An 18415-nucleotide genomic window follows, 5' to 3' on the forward strand; every position below is an offset into this window, starting at 1 on the left:
AGTTTGGACACACCTACTCATTCAAGGGTTTTTCAATTTTTTTAAACTATTTTCTACATTGTAGAATAATAGTGAAGACATCAACATTATGAAATAACACATATGGAATCATGTAGTGACCAAAAAAGTGTTAAACAAATCAAAATATATTTTAGATTCTTCAAAGTAGCCACCCTTTGCCTTGATGACAGCATTGCACACTCTTGGGGTAGTCACTTTTTTCAATTAACAGGCGTGCCTTGTTAAAAGTAAATTTGTGGAATTTCTTTCCTTCTTAATGCGTTTGAGCCAATCAGTTGTATTGTGACAATGTAGTGATGATATACAGAAGATAGCCCTATTTCGTTAAAGACCAAGTCTATATTATGACAAGAACAGCTCAAATAAGCAAAGAAACGACAGTCCATCATTACTTTAAGACATGAAGTAATGGCAACATGTAACGGCGGGTGAGTGAAATGAGTGAGGAGTCAAATGCAGAGAGCGAAATGAACGGGAAAACGCTTTAATGTCCTTCAAAAACGTAACAGGTCCAAACATGGGTGAATGCCCAAAACACTGGCGCTAAACAAACCCCAAACCTTGTTACAAACACTGGACAGCGAAAAACCCAAAACAAGACACGATACATCACCAAACGTAACAACCAATAAGCCCGCACAAACACTAGCGGGCAAAACGAACCTAAATAGCACCCATCCCAAAACCCCAACAAGGAACAGGTGAAAACAATTAGACAGACATAAACGAAAAGGAAAAGGGATCGGTGGCAGCTAGTAGACCGGGGACGACGACCGCAGAGCGCCACCCAAACAGGAAGGGGAGCCACCTTCGGTGGTATTCGTGACACAACAAGCAACACCCAAACATGACGGAGAGTAAGACAGGGGAACCTATCTCAAAACGACAACGTGACTCTTCTACTGTCACAGACGATTTCATCTTTCCATATTTTTGTGAGAAATTACATTGGTCACTCAAAACATTTGTAAAGTATAAGTATCCCAAACTTTAGATGAGGCCACCCCAAAACAATTAACTACTGTTTAATAAATGGTTTATAAGGACCTATATCAAACATCTTATGACTGGTGTAATGATTAATAAAAAATGAACAAACTATTTACTAATCCATTATAAATGCTTTATTACGTTGAGCTATTATAAAGTGCTACCAATACCTGTATGTATCTGTATTTTATCTAAATACAACTGTCTAAAAGTATGTTATATTTTAGTCATTAGAATATCTTATATTTGTAACAAGATTCATTTTGATGTATCTGTAGTCCATCTTTACACACACACACACACACACACACACACACACACACACACACACACACACACACACACACAGCCGGTGCAAGAGTTCCCTGGAGATATGGGAAGCAATAACACTATGGGTTATGCAACACAGTTTACAGTAAGGTCAGGACTGTGGTTGGAGATTTACAATTTTTCTCATGTTCCCTAAACTTGCCGGTCCGAAGTGTATGTCTGTGTGTGTGTGTGTATGCATGTGTGTGTATGTATGTACAGTGTGTGTGTGTGTGTGTGTGTGCATGTGTGCATATATACAGTGTTTGTGCATATATACAGCATGTGTGTGTGTCTGCCACTGTAGTGTAAACATCTCTGGAGGGGATCCGGAGGAAAGAGGGGGGATGGTTAGGAAGATATCGGAAGTGGGATTGTAAACATGATAGGGGCTTGAAGAGGAACACCAACTTAAACACAAAATGAGGAATCGTCCTTTGTTCAAAATCATGTCTGTCTTATGAGAAAACTCGGAAAGTGCATACTTTAGTATTTGAACACTGGTTTTGTTAGATATCAGCTGTGAATATTACAGATCTATATTGCTAACATGATTTAGGAGAGGCATAAAGTGCTATCTGGTTTGCTGTAAATAGTCACTCACAACCACTGTTTCCGATAAACAACAATGAGTTACATGGTCAAGTAAAAGTATACAGGGCCAATTCTGGAGCCAAGTGTGTGTTGTGTTGAAGATTATGTAAGGAGTGGTTAGTGGTGATTCATGTATGTTTACACAAGAGTAAGATGGGATAAAATAGTTTTGGACTATTTTAGCCCATCTTACTGTTGTGTAAACATACATAAATCACCAATAACCACTCTTTACATAATCATCAAGACAACACAAAACACAATTAGCCCCAGAATTTGATCAATTTATGTAGCATATAGACCTCGCCAGCTTGGTGTCCTAAAGAAATGGAAATGAGTTACCTCTGGTTCCTTCAGGAAAAACAATGGGGAAAGAATAGGATTTTGCGATAAATGCCGAAAATAAGGTCTGAGGTTAACACAGGCTTAGGATATCTTATACGCTTTGTTCTATGAGATAATATCAGTCAGTTAACATCACATTTATGAATTACAAATCATTCTATGTGCTTTGTGCTTTTTTATTACAGAAATGCTTAAAAATTCACAAAAGGTTACATTAGCTGGTGAAGATTATCTCACAAAACGTACAAGATCTAATTTTCAGCGTTTATCCAAAAACCCTACAAAAACTCAATACATTTTCCCATAGGCTTTGTCCAACGAACCATGGTGGAGATAGTGCCTACAAAAAGACGCCATTACTATTTATCTCTATTGATTCCTTCTTGATGAATAAATAAAACCAAACGTTTTGTTGTTTCTCTGTAATACTAGCCAAATAGCAATTTTATGAAGTTGACTTTAACTACCTAGCTAGATAGGTTCCCAAACTCCCAACCTCACACTGTAACAAATTGTTGTAGATTTACAGCATTTTATTTTACAGATAGCTACTGTAATTATATATTACACTGCAGTACTGTAAAGTGCAATGCATTATGGGGGCTCAATGGCAATCCACTACACTAATTCTAGAAATACAGCAGTCAGGTGTTCCAGTAATATGTTGTAAATTTGTGTTACAGTAAAGGTCCTGTAAATCTACAGTAATTTACTGGCTTCTGTTCTGTATCTTGTCTAACTATCTTCGCTGGCATGCATGCTTGCAAGGTTGCTAGACTTTAGAAAATACAAAAATGTCTTTAATTATTGGGTTATGTTGCTATATACCAGTGTGGCAGTTGTAATAAACTTGTCTAAGGTGTAAAAGTTCTTACAGAATCAATGTACATAATTCATTCAAATGACAATTGAACAGGTAAAGAGATATGCTTAGATAACCTATGCAGAAAATTATACATATTTTTACATAGAATTAGGCATAATGAATATGGCTTTAGCTTTAAAAAAGCTGTTTCAGGGGTTTGAAAAATGCTAAATTCTGAGATTTACGGATGTGGGCCAACCCACCTTCCGGACCATCCCCCCTCCATCCTCACATACCTCGTGCCCCCTCTAAAATCATAGGTGCATGATGCCGCTGCTTTGAACTTCTCCAGATGCACCAGCAAGATTATTGTGCTCTTGAGGAGATCCAGTCACACACCCATGCATGAACACACACACACACACACACACACACACACACACACACACACACACACACACACACACACACACACACACACACACACACACACAAACTGGTTATACTTTTGATATCTTCTATCTTGTTTCATTCGCTGGTGTCTTCTTTCTTCTTCCATCCTTTGTTAACAATGTAGCTACTGTTTATCCATTCTTTGTCTCCATTCTTAGACTTGCACCTTATCAGACCATGTATAAACCTTCTCGGCCAGTACAAACAGTCCCTTCTATTTGTGTTGATTGTCTGTTCTCTGGCTTGCGTCCCAAATGGCACCCTATTCCCTTTTTAGTACACTTCTTTTAACCAGGGCCCATAACGGTTAAAGGTAGTTCACCATAAAGGGAATAGGGCACTATTTGGGACGCAGCCTCTGTCTGATTTACTACCACAGTGGTTCACAGATATTTTGTTCAATGGTTAATTGGTAGTAGTGTTCTGTCTGGCCTGTTGACTTCAAAAGCACAGCTCTACTTACTGTATGTGTATGTGTATGTGTGTGTGGGTGGGTGCGTGTGTGCGTGCGTGTGTCTGTGCCACATATTTGTGTGTGTAGCTGTGGTTGTGTGTGATGCTATGTTTTCTAAAGTGGTTGCTTTAAAAGCCGACCGCATGGCTTCGTTTTGGAAAACCATTTCAACCACATCGCATCACAGGAAACAAAATCAAACCCTGAAACAGTGACCCCCAGGTTAAAAGCGGCTGTGATGCTCGTAATTACCTTGTTACGGAGAGAGGAGAGTGTGTTTGTATGTGCGTGCATGCATATGTGTGTGTGTGTGTGTGTTGTGATTACAGACTGTAGGTGGATACGATCTCCTAATTGGATAAGAAAAACAATCAAGCCCTACCATTACACTGAAAGGAAATGCTCTACCCTGTATTTCACTGAATGGATCACAGGCAATAGACCACTTCCTTTGATAATGGACGGCACTCTCTCAGTCCCAAATGGCACTCTATTGCATTTATAGAACACTACTTTTGACCAGGGGGCCACTACTGTATAGGGAATAGGGTGCCATTTGGGACTCACCCTCTGGTAAAACGCAGTGAAACTTTGTCAAATTGCAGAGGAAGTCATTATTTGATTGAGGATAAAAAAGATCAGTGGCCATTTAAGTGAGTAGCTGTTTTAAAGTGGATTTTTAAGGTTCGGGTTAAGTCCTTTCTTCATTGTATTTGTAGATGCATCGTAGCCTAAGTATCATACAGTATATTGCATTGTATTATAACTTATTGTATGACGCTGCAATATTTCTTGTTATGTCTATATCAAATACACTGAGTGTACAAAACATTAAGAACACCTTCCTAATTTTACATTTTAGTCATTTAGCAGATGCTCTTATCCAGAGCGACTTACAGTAGAGTGCATACATTTTATTACATTTTTACATACTGAGACAAGGATATCCCTACCGGCCAAACCCTCCCTAACCTGGACGACGCTATGCCAATTGTGCGTCGCCCCACGGATCTCCCGGTTGCGGCCGGCTGCGACAGAGCCTGGGCGCGAACCCAGAGACTCTGGTGGCGCAGCTAGCACCGCGATGCAGTGCCCTAGACCACTGCACCACCCGGGAGAACTTATATTGAGTTGTATCCACCTTGCCCTCAGGACAGCCTCAATTCGTTGTGGCGTGGACTCTACAAGGTGTCGAAAGCGTTACACAGGGATGCTGGCCCTTGTTGACGCCAATGTTTCCCACAGTTGTCAAGTTGGCTGGATGCCATTTGGGTGGTAGACCATTCTTGATAGACACAGGAAACTGTTTTCATTGAAAAACCCAGTTGCAGTTCTTGACACAAACCTGTGCGCCTGGCACCCCCTGAATGGCACACATACACAATCCCTGTCTCAATTGTCTCAAGGCTTAAAAATCCTTCTTTAACCTGTCTCCTCACCTTCATCTACATTGATTGAAGTAGATTTAAGTGACATCAATAATGGATCATAGCTTTCACCTGGATTCACCTGGTCAGTCTATTTCATGGAAAGAGCAGGTGTTCTTAATGTTTTGTACACTCAGTGTATGTCTATATTCATTGTCAAAACAGCAGCAGACAAAAATACACATACTGTGAGAAAGAAATACAATGCCAGGAGCCATAAAATGTGCCATAAAAAATATGCCATATACTTTTAGACCACCAGAATAGCCATAAATAGTTGCCAAATATATGTGCTGCCTGCACACACACACTCCCCTTGATATGTATGCAAAAACAACATCCCATACATACTTGAGCAGTCAGCTGACTGACCCTTTCTCTCATCCCATAGTCCTGATCCAAAGAGTAACATCACATTCCTATCAAGGATAAGAGAGCAGTGACCCTTAACTTGACCTTTGGAATCAGGTAATCTTCAAACACACTGTATCTGATCTTCAGGGCAGTCCGAGGACATTCTGTTACCACTACCTTAAAGCTAGAGTCCTTAATGAAACAAAAACAAAGTGGCCAACCCGCCGCTGTTTTGGTAAAAAGGTGAGGGATGGGCCTGGAGAAATGTAACCACTGTCAAATGCATAGACAACGCTATTGTCACGATCGTCTATGGGTGAGAGAGAGGACCAAGGCGCAGCGTGAAAGAAAGCCATCTTCTTTTAATGAAGAAAAAACAAATACTTATTAAACGAACAACAAACAAGAAGCTAAAACAAACTAAGTGCACACATGCAACATAGAACATAGACAATTACCCACAATCACCTAAAGCCTATGGCTACCTTAAATATGGCTCCCAATCAGAGACAACAATAACCAGCTGTCTCTGATTGAGAACCAAACCAGGCAACCATAGACTTTCCTAGACCTCTCTCCTGAACACAACCCCATACACTATACAAAACCCCCTAAACAATACACACACCCTAAACTAGACAAAACACACAAACTTCCCATGTCACACCCTGACCTAACTAAAATAATAAAGAAAACAAAGAATACTAAGGCCAGGGCGTGACAGCTATGGATGCAAGGACTGACCATCCATGATATCGAAATTCTAGTTATGTTGGAGGTGACTATAACTATTTGAATACAGATCCCAAAAACTTTAAATACAGCTCTGAGAAAGCAACTACTTACAAAAATAGGTGACTACTTGTTAAAACTTTTTGAATACAGATCTGAGAAAGAAACTACAAAGGAAGTGATTTGAATAGAGCATGAATAGAGCACACACGTCTTATAATTTGTCAATCTACCTGACAGTAGATTTATCAGAGGAAGATGCGAAGCATGATACTCTTTGGCTATATTCATTTATTACAATCATCATCATATCAATTCCAACTTGAACTGACATGCAGCCAGGACACTAAAATTGTAAACTACCTCAATAAGAAACAATATTATTGCTTTGATCACATCAGAAGATATCCTCCTCGCAATCTCCAAAATACAACAGCCACAGGACAACTTTGTTTGGATGCTAGCTAGCTGGGGATTTCTACAAGGAATATGCCTCCCAAAAAAAGCTTCTCCCAAGTGGGTGTGACACCTACTCCCGTTGCCTGCTGCACTGCTGCACTGCTGCTTGGATTCCACCTGGCGATCTGTTCACCGTCTTCCCTGACCTATCTCACCCTGTCTGGTACAGGTACCCCCGCCACACTCCCTCCTCTCTCCCGAGCTTTTGCTCGCCTCCAGTACTCATGCACTTACACACACACACTGCAGACTTTGGTCAATTTTTTTTATAAAAGTAACAATAAAAGTAATAATTAAAAAGCAGCAGTAAAATAACAATATTGAGTATATATACAGGGGTACCGGTACAGAGTCAATGTGCGGGGGCACCGGTTAGTCGAAGTAATTGAGGTAATATGTACATGTAGGTAGAGTTATTAAAGTGACTATGCATAGATAATAACGGAGAGTAGCAGCAGCGTAAAGAGAGAGGGAGGGGGCAATGAAAATAGTCTGGGGAGCCATTTGATTAGATGTTCAGGAGCCTCATGGCTTGGGGTTAGAAGTTGTTTAGCAGCCTCTTGGACATAGACTTGGCGCTCTGGTACCGCTTGCCATGCGGTAGCAAAGACAACAGTCTATGCCTAGAGAGGCTGGATAGCAGGAAGCTTGGCCCTAGTGATGTATTGGGCCATACGCACTACCCTTTGTAGTGCCTTGCAGTCCGAGGCCGAGCAGTTTCCATACCAGGCAGTGATGCAACCAGTCAGGATGCTCTCGATGGTGCAGCTGTAGAACCTAGTGATCACAGGTCCAGGAAAGCCTGAAGAATTGCAATATTTACCTGGAGCTAACCTTGCAGATAGCACTACTGGGTGATCTCAAAAGTCATAGTCAATCGATCAATAATATAATAATACTTTTAGCAAAACCTTTTTTTTCAGTTTACAATCTGTAGATGAGAATAGAAAGGTTCAGAACTTTTGTGAAACATCACAGCACAGTTGAAAAATATATGGCAAATAGAAATCCAATATGGATGGTGTTAAGAGATAGATGGGAGGGGTTGAATGGAGCTGAAGGTTGGGACTAATAACAACAAGATAACTAATGTAAAACATACTGTGCCCGTAAAACGTATATAGGTTAAGATCTTTTGTGAAAGAGCACAGTTTGAAAGCTATGGCAAATAGAAATCAAACCGGATGGACATCAGACATGGATAGGAGAGGTTGAGCGTAGAGGAAGGACAAGAGTAAAAACAAACAAAATATAACTATTGTAATAGGTTGTGTCCATAAAATGTGTATAGTATGTATAAGCTGGAAATACAGGCCTCAGCGTTGTTGTTCACTAGTTTGCTCCAATTGGTGAGGGGTGGTGGGGTTGGAGGGTAATAAAGGAAAAATATATATTTTTTAAATATATGTATGTATGTACAGTATGTATGCATGTATGTATGTATGTGTATGTATGTATGTGTCAAGATGGCGCCGAAGAACATGGCTGACTTTTTACATTCTCCCAACCAATTGTGATATTTTGTTAGTTTTTTGCATTTTGTGTAACTTATTTTTTTACTTATTGTGTACATGATGTTGCCGCTACCGTCTCTTAAGACCGAAAATAACATCTGGACATCAGAACAGTGATTACTCACCGCGGACTGGAAGAAACTTTTTCCTTTAACAAGTCCGACAAGAAGGATATCCTGCTTTCACTGGAACAGGCCCAGATCCACACCTTTTGCGTGAAGAAATTATGCTGGAAAAGGGGCAGCAGATCGGGCAGCCTTCTGAGAATCCGGAGGCGAGCGAGTAAACTCACACTGCCATCCATTCTTCTTGCTAACGTGCAATCATTGGAAAATAAAATGTATGACCTACGATTAAGATTATCCTACCAACGGGACATCAAAAACTGTAACATCTTATGTTTCACCGAGACGTGGCTGAACGATGACACGGACAATATAGAGGTAGCGGCATTTTCCATGCACCGGCAGAACAGATACGCTGCCTCTGGTAAGACGAGGGGTGGGGTGTGTGTCTATTTGTCAATAACAGCTGGTGCGCGATGTCTAATATTAAAGAAGTCTCAAGGTATTTCTCGCCTGAGGTAGGGTAGCTTATGATAAGCTGTAGACCACACTATCTACCAAGAGAGGTCTCATCCAAATTATTCGTAGCCGTCTATTTAACACCACAGAACGAAGCTGGCACTAAGACTGCTCTCAACCAACTTTATAAGGCCATAAGCAAAGAAGAAAATGCTCACCCAGAAGCAGCCCTCCTAGTGGCCGGGGACTTTAATGCAGGCAAACTTAATTCAGTTTTACAAAATGTTTACCAGCATGTCGCATGTACAACCAGAGAAAAAAATTATCCTAGACCACCTTTACTCCACACAAAGAGATGCATACAAAGCTCTCCCCCGCCCTCCGTTTGGCAAATCTGACCATAATTCTATCCTTCTGATTATATATAGCAAATTCTCCAGTGTTATTTAGTCTTCCCAACTCCTGACATGATAACAATAATTTAAACAGGTTAAGAATCACAGATGGAATCCCAGGGCACGTTCTCAAAGCATGCACAGGCCAGCTGGCAGATGTCTTCCCAGACATTTTCAATCTCTCCTTGTCCCAGTCTGTAATCCCAACATGTTTCAAGCTAACCACCATTGTCCCTGTTCCCAAGAGCTCCAAGGTAACTTGCCTAAATGACTATCGCCCTGTAGCACTCACTTCTGTAATTATGAAGTGCTTTGAAAGAAAAAATCTGAAATATTGACTGGATTCACAAGATGTTTATCTTTCATTTGCTGTACACCATGTATTTTTCATAAATGTTTTATGATGAGTATTTAGATATTTCACGTTGCTCTCTGTAATTATTCTGGCTGCTTTGGTGATATTTTTGATGGAAGCTGCAATGTAATACTATGATTTATACCTCAAATATGCACATTTTTCGAACAAAACATAGATTTATTGTATAACATGTTATAAGACTGTCATACCTGTACTCTACTGTGCTCTATTGAGCTCTACTGTGCTGTACTTTGATGTTCAAGCTTGTGAAACATAGATGTCTATGATTGGTTCAGATTTGTTCCGGCCCAGACCAACCACATTTGGTCTTGTTTGGGTGCAGAGACATTAAAATAATAGCCAGTGTGTAGAATAATACCCACATATGCAAAGGAGGATATTGGATACCTTTGTGTACCTATTTAGGATACATCAGCATGAAGAAAATGATATCCATATTTATGCATTTCTGTGTAAAACAGATCAGGGACGAATTACAAAATTCCTTTATCGCAATTCCCTTACCAGGTGTAAATCCACTTCACTTTGTCACGAATCCCGCCGAAGATGGTGCCTCTTCCTGTTCGGGCGGCGCTCGGCGGTCGTCGTCACCGGCCTACTAGCTGCCATCGATTCCCTTCTTTTTGTTTCTGTTAGTTTGGGCTGATTGGGTGCACCTGTTTTGAGTTTAGTTTTGTGGGTAGGCTATTTAAGGGCAGTAGGCCCGCCGGCTTTTGTGCGGGCTTGTTTTCTGTTATTTGGTGTTGGTATTTAACCTCCTTGGGCTGCAGGGGCAGTATTGAGTAGCCTGGATAAAAGGTGCCCATTTCAAACGGCCTCGTACTCAATTCTTGCTCGTACAATATGCATATTATTATTACTATTGGATAGAAAACACTCTCTAGTTTCTAAAACCGTTTGAATTATATCTGTGAGTAAAACAGAACTCATTTTGCAGCAAACTTCCTGACAGGAAGTGGAAAATCTGAAATCGATGCTCTGTTCTAGGGCCTGCCTATAAATGTGCTTGATATTTATTAGTATACATGCACTTCATACGCCTTCCACTAGATGTCAACAGGCAGTGAGAGAAGAAATGGAGTGTATAACATCATCTGAGGTTGAATAAAAGCTCTTGGCATGACGTGACCCCAATTTCCTGTTTTCTGGAACACGCGAGAAGTGACCTGGTATTGCCTTCTGTAAAGCTGTCGTTATAGACGACTAATATCTCCGGCTTTGATTTTATTTGATACATGTGACAATATCATCGTAAAGTATGTTTTTTCAATATAGTTTTATTAGATTATTTAAAAAAATTCGGGACATTAGGCGTGTGGCTTTGTCTGCGTATGTTCAGGAAGGAGAGCTTCGCGCCACTTTGCTAGCTTTCCGTGCTAATTGACTGGAGAAGAGGACATTCTAAATCCAAACAACGATTGTTCTGGACAAAGGACCCCTTGTACAACATTCTGATGGAAGATCATCAAAAGTAGGATCCATTTTATGATGCTATTTCATATATCTGTCGAACATGTGAACTAGTAGTTTGCGCCCAGATTTTGGGCACGCTCTCGCCATAACGTAAACTGCATGTCGTAATGAAGTTATTTTTAGAATTCTAACACGGCGATTGCATTAAGAACTAGTGTATCTATCATTTCCTATACAACATATATTTTTTAGTAATGTTTATGAATAGTTATTTGGTCAGAATATGAAAAATATCCGGACGTTGTGGGAAAAAGATGCTACGTTAGCACAATGTATAACCACTGATTTCAGCTCTAAATATGCACATTTTCGAACAAAACATAAGTGTATGTATAACCTGATGTTATAGGACTGTCATCTGATGAAGCTTATCAAGGTTAGTCAAAAATTATATATCTTTTGCTGGTTTGTTACGATCGCTAACTTTTGCTGCTGGTAAATGGCTTGTGTTTCTGGCTATTGTGGTAAGCTAATATAATGCTATATTGTGTTTTCGCTGTAAAACYCTTAAGAAATCGGAAATATTGGCTGGAATCACAAGATGCCTGTCTTTCATTTGCTGTACACCATGTATTTTTCAGAAATGTTTTATGATGAGTATTTAGGTATTTGACGTTGGTGTCTGTAATTACTCTGGCTGCTTCGGTGCCATTTCTGACGGTAGCTGTGATGGTAGCTGCAATGTAAAACTGATTTATAGCTCAAATATGCAKATTTTTRGAACAAAACATAGATTTATTGAATAACATGTTATAAGACTGTCATCTGATGAAGTTGTTTCTTGGTTAGTTTGGTTGMTTCTTGGTTAGTTAGGTTGGTTTTGTGCATGCTACCTGTGCTGTGAAAAATGTCTGTCCTTTTTTGTATTTGGTGGTGAGCTAACATAAATATACGAGGTGTTTTCGCTGTAAAACATTTTAAAAATCGGACATGTTGGCTGGATTCACAAGATGTTTATCTTTCATATGCTGTATTGGACTTGTTAATGTGTGAAAGTTAAATATTTCAAAAAAATATATTTTGAATTTCGCGCCCTGCACTTGAAGTGGCTGTTGTCATATTGCGCCCGGCTTCGGGCTTGCAGCCCAAAGAAGTTTTAAGGTGAAGCTATTTTCCGGACAGTTTAGTCCTGTGTGTTTGGACTGGGATTTTTCATGCGCCCGTTGTGTTGGGCATGACCGTTGTTACTGTCGACAGTACTCCTAGAAGCTCTGATACACTTACTGTAGTTCAAGAACCAAAATAGATTTTTTCAAAGTCAATGTGTCATGTCATAGCTGACACCCCATTCTTTCTGCAGACATAATTAAATATTATTTCAGAGCAAATATTTATTTGGAAAACATGGACACATAAAAAACTGAGTGAGATTTTACAGAGATTCTGTTACCAAAGTTTGCATCTGCACAGTTATTTTGTAAAATGTTCAGTGCAAAATGTTAAAAGTAATTATTGTGCATAGAGTTGTATGGTTTGTTAAACTTTGAAATCAATGGTTTTTGTTTGGCATACATTTTAAATATAAAACCTGAGTCTCAGCGCAATTCTCTTACTGTGGAATTGACGTCATAAGTTATATTCTTCAAAACTTATAGGGTATATATCATTATTCATTTCTAAGTCCAAAAATTGATGTAGTAACTAAGGATTCTAGCTTTAAAGAAGTTCAAAGACAATCATATTCTCCAGCATAATTTCTCTTGAGTTAGGCTAATGTGTGGAAATGTGTGTTTTTATTTATTTATTTTTTACTCTGAGTACAGTCTGTCTCCGTCTCAAATGGCACCATATTCCCTTTATAGTGCACCACTTTTGACCAGAGCCCTTGTAAAACGTAATGCACTATATAGTGACATTTGGGACGCACACTGTTGTTGTTTGTCATATTGAGGTGTCATAACCATCCAAGTGAAAACAGATGAGAATATAGGAGTTTGGTTTATCCCACAAACACATTATGTAGCAGGCCAACCACTCTGTCTCCAGAGACACTGGGTCTGTCCCCAACTTCACCGATTATGTAGTAATCACTGTCCTAAAGAAAGAAAGAAAGAGGTCTATTCATAGCAAAACTAAAGTGCAGAACAACCATTAACAAAATCTATGGATGAATCTCAATTGTATCTCCTTGATTTCCTGTGTCCTCTCTCCTCATCTCCTTCTCAAAGTACATTGGAGAAGATATGAAGTTCCTTACCATATGAGCTCAATAACTTCCTGATTATGACTGATGTCACTTCCTGTTTTCCGAAGATGACAGTGCGGGGTGGGCAGCCGCCCTCTGCCCTGTGTGCGTGGGTGGTACTGCTCCTGTTGGTGGTCTCAGGTGAACCCTACCGGACCCCCTACAACCAGGAACAAGACCAGAACAGAGACAGGGACAGTGAGACAACAGACCCCAGGACAGACCCTAGGATAGACCCTAGGACAAACACCAGGGTCTACCACAGAGATGTCAGGTACTACTGCATACTACTCCTAGATACTACCCCTCTGAGTGGCACCCTATTCTCTATATAGTGCACTACTATTGACCAGGGTCCCTATATGGGCCAAAAGTATTGCACAAAATAGGGAATAGGTTGCCATTTGGGATGTATCCATTGACATTGTTTCTATGGCCCCTGGTAGTGAGGTGAGGGGTAAAGACTGTCGGCGGTGTTGTGACCCTGGAGAGCAGCCCCCTCATTATTCCAACCCCCACTACCCACAACAGTACCCACAGTACCAAGCGGTGCCACAGATCAACATCACCATCCTCAAAGGTAGGTGGCTCACCTGCACTACTACTGACTACCACATTAAGTTAAGTTCAAGTTAAGTAACTTGAACTTACGTACTTAAACTTAACCTTGTTCCCAGGCTCAATTTCTGAGGAGAGATGGTTGGTGGACGCAATTAACTTGAACTTAACTTCAACCGTTTGGAGAACCTGAATCACTGGGGGAAAGCACTTTCCATTTAAAGAGTTGCACAAGAACATCAAATGAGTGGTCCAGTGTAGCAGAAAGCAGATTGGTTAATTTGCCTTAAAGGTAAAGGGCCGAATAGCAAATGGGTCTGAAGTTAGCAACTGAAGCTCGTAACTAGCAACTACACACAATGCTTTCGAGATTCAGCGAGCCTCTCATACCTTTCTAACCAGAATAATGTCTCTGCCAAGATCAGTTCAGGGTCAGGCTAAACCACACAGGCATGCAGGGTCTTTGGCAAGCAGGATGAGCTTGGTGACTCTCCACAAAGATGAGAGGGGACAAACACTTTGGCTTTGTGGGTTAGTAAATTGTTCCCCAGGGTTAGGAAAAGCAGTGGGTTAGGACTCACTGGTGGGTTGTGAAACATTTTACTGGGTCTCAGCTTTAAGACTGGACTGTGTCTGCATTCCAAATGGCACCCTATTGCATACATAGTGCTTATGGGCCCTGGTCAAAATAAGGGCACTACGTAAGGAATAAGGTGTAATTTGGGACTCAAGTTGTGTCTTGGGGGATAATGATGAGGTGATTAAAGGCTTTGGGCGAAAACATGTTTGGGAACCAATGGGTTAGAAGAGGGGACAACAGCTGTGGGTATTTGTATCTGCCACGTTGTACATCTTGGATGCTGAGAATGTGAAAACAGATGTGGTACTGTAACTGTTATGGTGAATGACCACTAGCTATGCAAAGCAGTGGGCAAATCTGTGTCAGACACAAACACAATAATTTATCTGTAGTCTGACCTTAAACCATGACCTTTGACTGCATCCAATACCTGAGGTATTCTCTTCTTATTGCCTTGAAAAGTTGCATGTACTGGAGTTTTACTAACATTTCTACTTCTTCCTCCTCCAGGTGAGAAGGGGGACAGCGGCCAGCGAGGACCCTACGGTAAATCCGGTAAGTCTGGCCAGTCCGGCCCCCGAGGGCCCAACGGCATCAGGGGCACCAAAGGGAGCATAGGGACCCCGGGTGAACCCTGCAAGGCCCAGTACGCTGCTTTCTCTGTGGGCCGCAAGAAGGCCATCCACTCCAACGACTACTACCAGACCTTAGTGTTCGACACCGAGCTCGTCAACCTCTACGGCCACTTCAACATGTTCACCGGCAAGTTCTACTGCTACGTACCAGGGGTCTACTACTTCAGCCTGAACGTGCACACGTGGAACCAGAAGGAGACGTATGTGCACGTGATGCATAACGAGAGGGAGGTGGTGATCCTGTACGCTCAGCCCAGTGACCGTAGCATCATGCAGAGCCAGAGCCTGATGCTAGAGCTGGAGAGAGAGGACCAGGTGTGGGTCAGGCTGTTCAAAGGGGAGAGAGAGAACGCCATCTTCAGCGATGACTTTGATACCTACGTCACTTTCAATGGACACCTCATCAAGCCAAAGAGCGAAGGGTAGGGGGACGGTTGGGTCTATGTCCCAGGTGGCACCCTTTTCCCTATATAGTGCACTACTTTTGAGCAGAGCCATATGGGCCCTGGTCAAAAGTAGTGTACTATATAGGGGAGAATAGGGTGCTATTTGAGATGCGGACAGGGTTGTGGGCTTGTGTGATATTATGGACGTGTGAAACGAGATGGAGATAAAATCAGAAGAGTGATTGGTTCACAGTTCATAGTAGAATATCTCCTTAATTTTCTTATTGTGTTTTTTAATAAATGTATTTTATATAACATAATCCAGATAGCAAAATATATATTTTGATAAGTAAACCAAGCCAAGTCTTAATCTGGCAAAAACATGTTGCACACACAGTCCGATAAAGATTGAGGATCTTTTGGATGTTTTGTCAGGAAACCAAACAAAATGAATTCAAGATTGTCACTGTTGTGTTGTTGAGTTTAAAGTGCCTTGAGGGTGTGAAGAAGTGTCCTGCATCTGCAGCCATCACATAGCTGTACTGATGTCCCATTGGCCAGTAAACCTTAAAAAGTACTCCATGTCCCCCGGCAGCACTAAGTGTACATCCCAAATGGCACCGTATTCCCTATATTTTGCACTACTTTTGACCAGAACCCTATGGAGCCTGATGAAAATTTGTGCACTAAATAGGGAATAGGGTGCCATTTGGGATGGAGGCCATTTCATGAATTATGTATTTTGTGTGAGGGAAAGTATTATAATTCTTACCAAGTTTGCACTCAGATAAACCATATGTTAGGTTAAGAGCACCCCTCATAGCTTTCAAATGTAGATGTAGCGATAGATCATCTTTTTGAGTTTCACAAAGATTGCTATTAAATTACACTGTAAACATATCCTAAAACAAGTAGTGATAGGGCTTACCCAGGAAAAACTTCCAAAAAGGACTAATTCACAGTGAACAGGAGATGGAGCACTTTATATCTTGTTATTCAGGCTTTATTCCCTGACTGGATGAACTACACAGGTATACTTCATATATCATAAAACATTTCATACAACCTAGACTAGATAAAGCAACAAGTGCTAGAAGTGAATGAGACAAGTGAATGAGAATGTCCACAGTTCAGTGACTGTGGACATTCAAAACCTGTAAGCAAACCTCTTTCCATTCAGATAGAAAAGGTCACTCCATTTCTGCAGTGTTGTCTGTCTGACATTTGTAGACTGTAGTCAGCCCTGTCTGTGGAGTTGTTGTACTAGGGTGGGGTTGCCCTTTGAATATTTGAATAAAAAACCCAGCGCCAATATTGACAACATTGGTCCAGTGTGGATGTAACCCAGCCTCCATAATACAACAATAGACTCAGCTTTACTGAAGATACAATATCGGTTTAGCAATAATGGAAATGATAATCGCATAGGGCACATATACAATAATAATACATGGTGCTTTACCTGTTCAATGGTGCTGTTTAGATTTGAGCAACAATCAATATATATATTATTGAGTTGTGCAAAGTATTTGATATATACTATGTTTTTAGTTTTTTTATATAATGTATTGTGAAGTGTAATGTGTTAGACCTCAGTGGTGTAGAAAATATCTACCAAAATATGAATATCTTAAACAAAATATTTTGCCACAAGCCAGTATTCACTTTCCATGAAACCTCGAGTCATTGAAAATGTCCAGGGGGGTTTCATAAATATTATTTTTTATACGAGTTGACATCCCTAGAGCTCACTGTTAGCCTCCAAGGCCAAGGCCCCATTCCAAACCAAACCCCCACACACTATCCCTGCATCCTAGTTGGGCCCTGTTCAAAACCAAACCCCCACACCCTATCCCTGTGTCCTAGATGGGCCTTGTTCCAAACCAAAACAAACCCTCACAACCTATGTCCTAGTTGGGCCCCGTTCCAAACCAAACCCATATACCCTATCAATGGGTCCTAGTTCGGTCCTTGTGCAAACCAAACCCTCACACATTTTTAAAATGTATATTTTAGTAGACGATCTTATCCAGAACTACTTACAGTAATGAGTGCATACATTTTCATACTGGTCCACCGTGGGATTCAAACCCACAACGCTTTCATTGCAAGCACCATGCTCTACCAACTATCCATGGGTCTTAGTTGACTTTCCCTCATGGTTCTGAAGGGCCTCTTTTCAAACCAAACCATCACATGAAAAAAGTATCTAGGGAGAAAGGCCAGATATTGAATTTGGTTTGGAATTAGATTCCAGGAAATACTTAGCCGAGACCAGAATTGCCAGGAAATGTTTTAGTGCCTGCAGACATACATGTTTTCTATAATAGACTGTTGACTAAGGCTGTTCAGCCACTATGCATTGTTTAAAGTAGTTTTGATACGATCAAGTTGAGTATGTATATGGACCATATTCATTAAAAAGACAAATAAATAATGATCTGTTGTTTGAGTGATAGGGTACATGAGACATATGGTGGTTTTGCATGCTTGTTTAGTTGTGTGTGTGTGCCTGTATTGTATAGGGTGTGTCTCTATTTCTCCTGGCTATTTGATGGTGTGTACCTGCCAAACTTTCTCGGTGGACACAGTGGAATGTGCTTGGGAGAACAAAGCACACCAACCCAAACCCAGAACCAAACTGTAGACAGCAAATATTATGCCTCTGTCTTTCTTAGTTACTACTTTCTCTCTCCACCCTCTCTCTGTCTGTGTCCCTCTCTCTCTCTCTCTCTCTCTCTCTTCTCGCTCTCTCAATTCAATTCAAATTTCAATTCAATTAATTCAATTCAAGGGGCTTTATTGGCATGGGAAACTTGTTAACATTGCAAAAGCAAGTGAGG

The 18415-nt window shown here is 40.7% G+C and overlaps 1 protein-coding gene across 1 annotated transcript in view; it reads left to right on the forward strand.

Moving 5' to 3' along the window:
* Positions 1-18012, forward strand: part of LOC111978728 (complement C1q tumor necrosis factor-related protein 1-like) — a 30919-nt gene extending 12907 nt beyond the window's left edge. The window contains exons 2-4 of the mRNA XM_024008955.2: positions 13482-13687; positions 13860-13993; positions 15062-18012. Coding sequence (XP_023864723.1) covers positions 13482-13687; positions 13860-13993; positions 15062-15612 — 891 coding nt within the window. The 3' untranslated portion in view covers positions 15613-18012. The remainder of the gene's footprint in view (positions 1-13481; positions 13688-13859; positions 13994-15061) is intronic.
* The last annotated feature ends 403 nt before the right edge of the window (positions 18013-18415 follow it).

This window comes from Salvelinus sp. IW2-2015, linkage group LG18, assembly GCF_002910315.2.
Source record: "Salvelinus sp. IW2-2015 linkage group LG18, ASM291031v2, whole genome shotgun sequence".
Lineage (NCBI taxonomy): Eukaryota > Metazoa > Chordata > Actinopteri > Salmoniformes > Salmonidae > Salvelinus > Salvelinus sp. IW2-2015.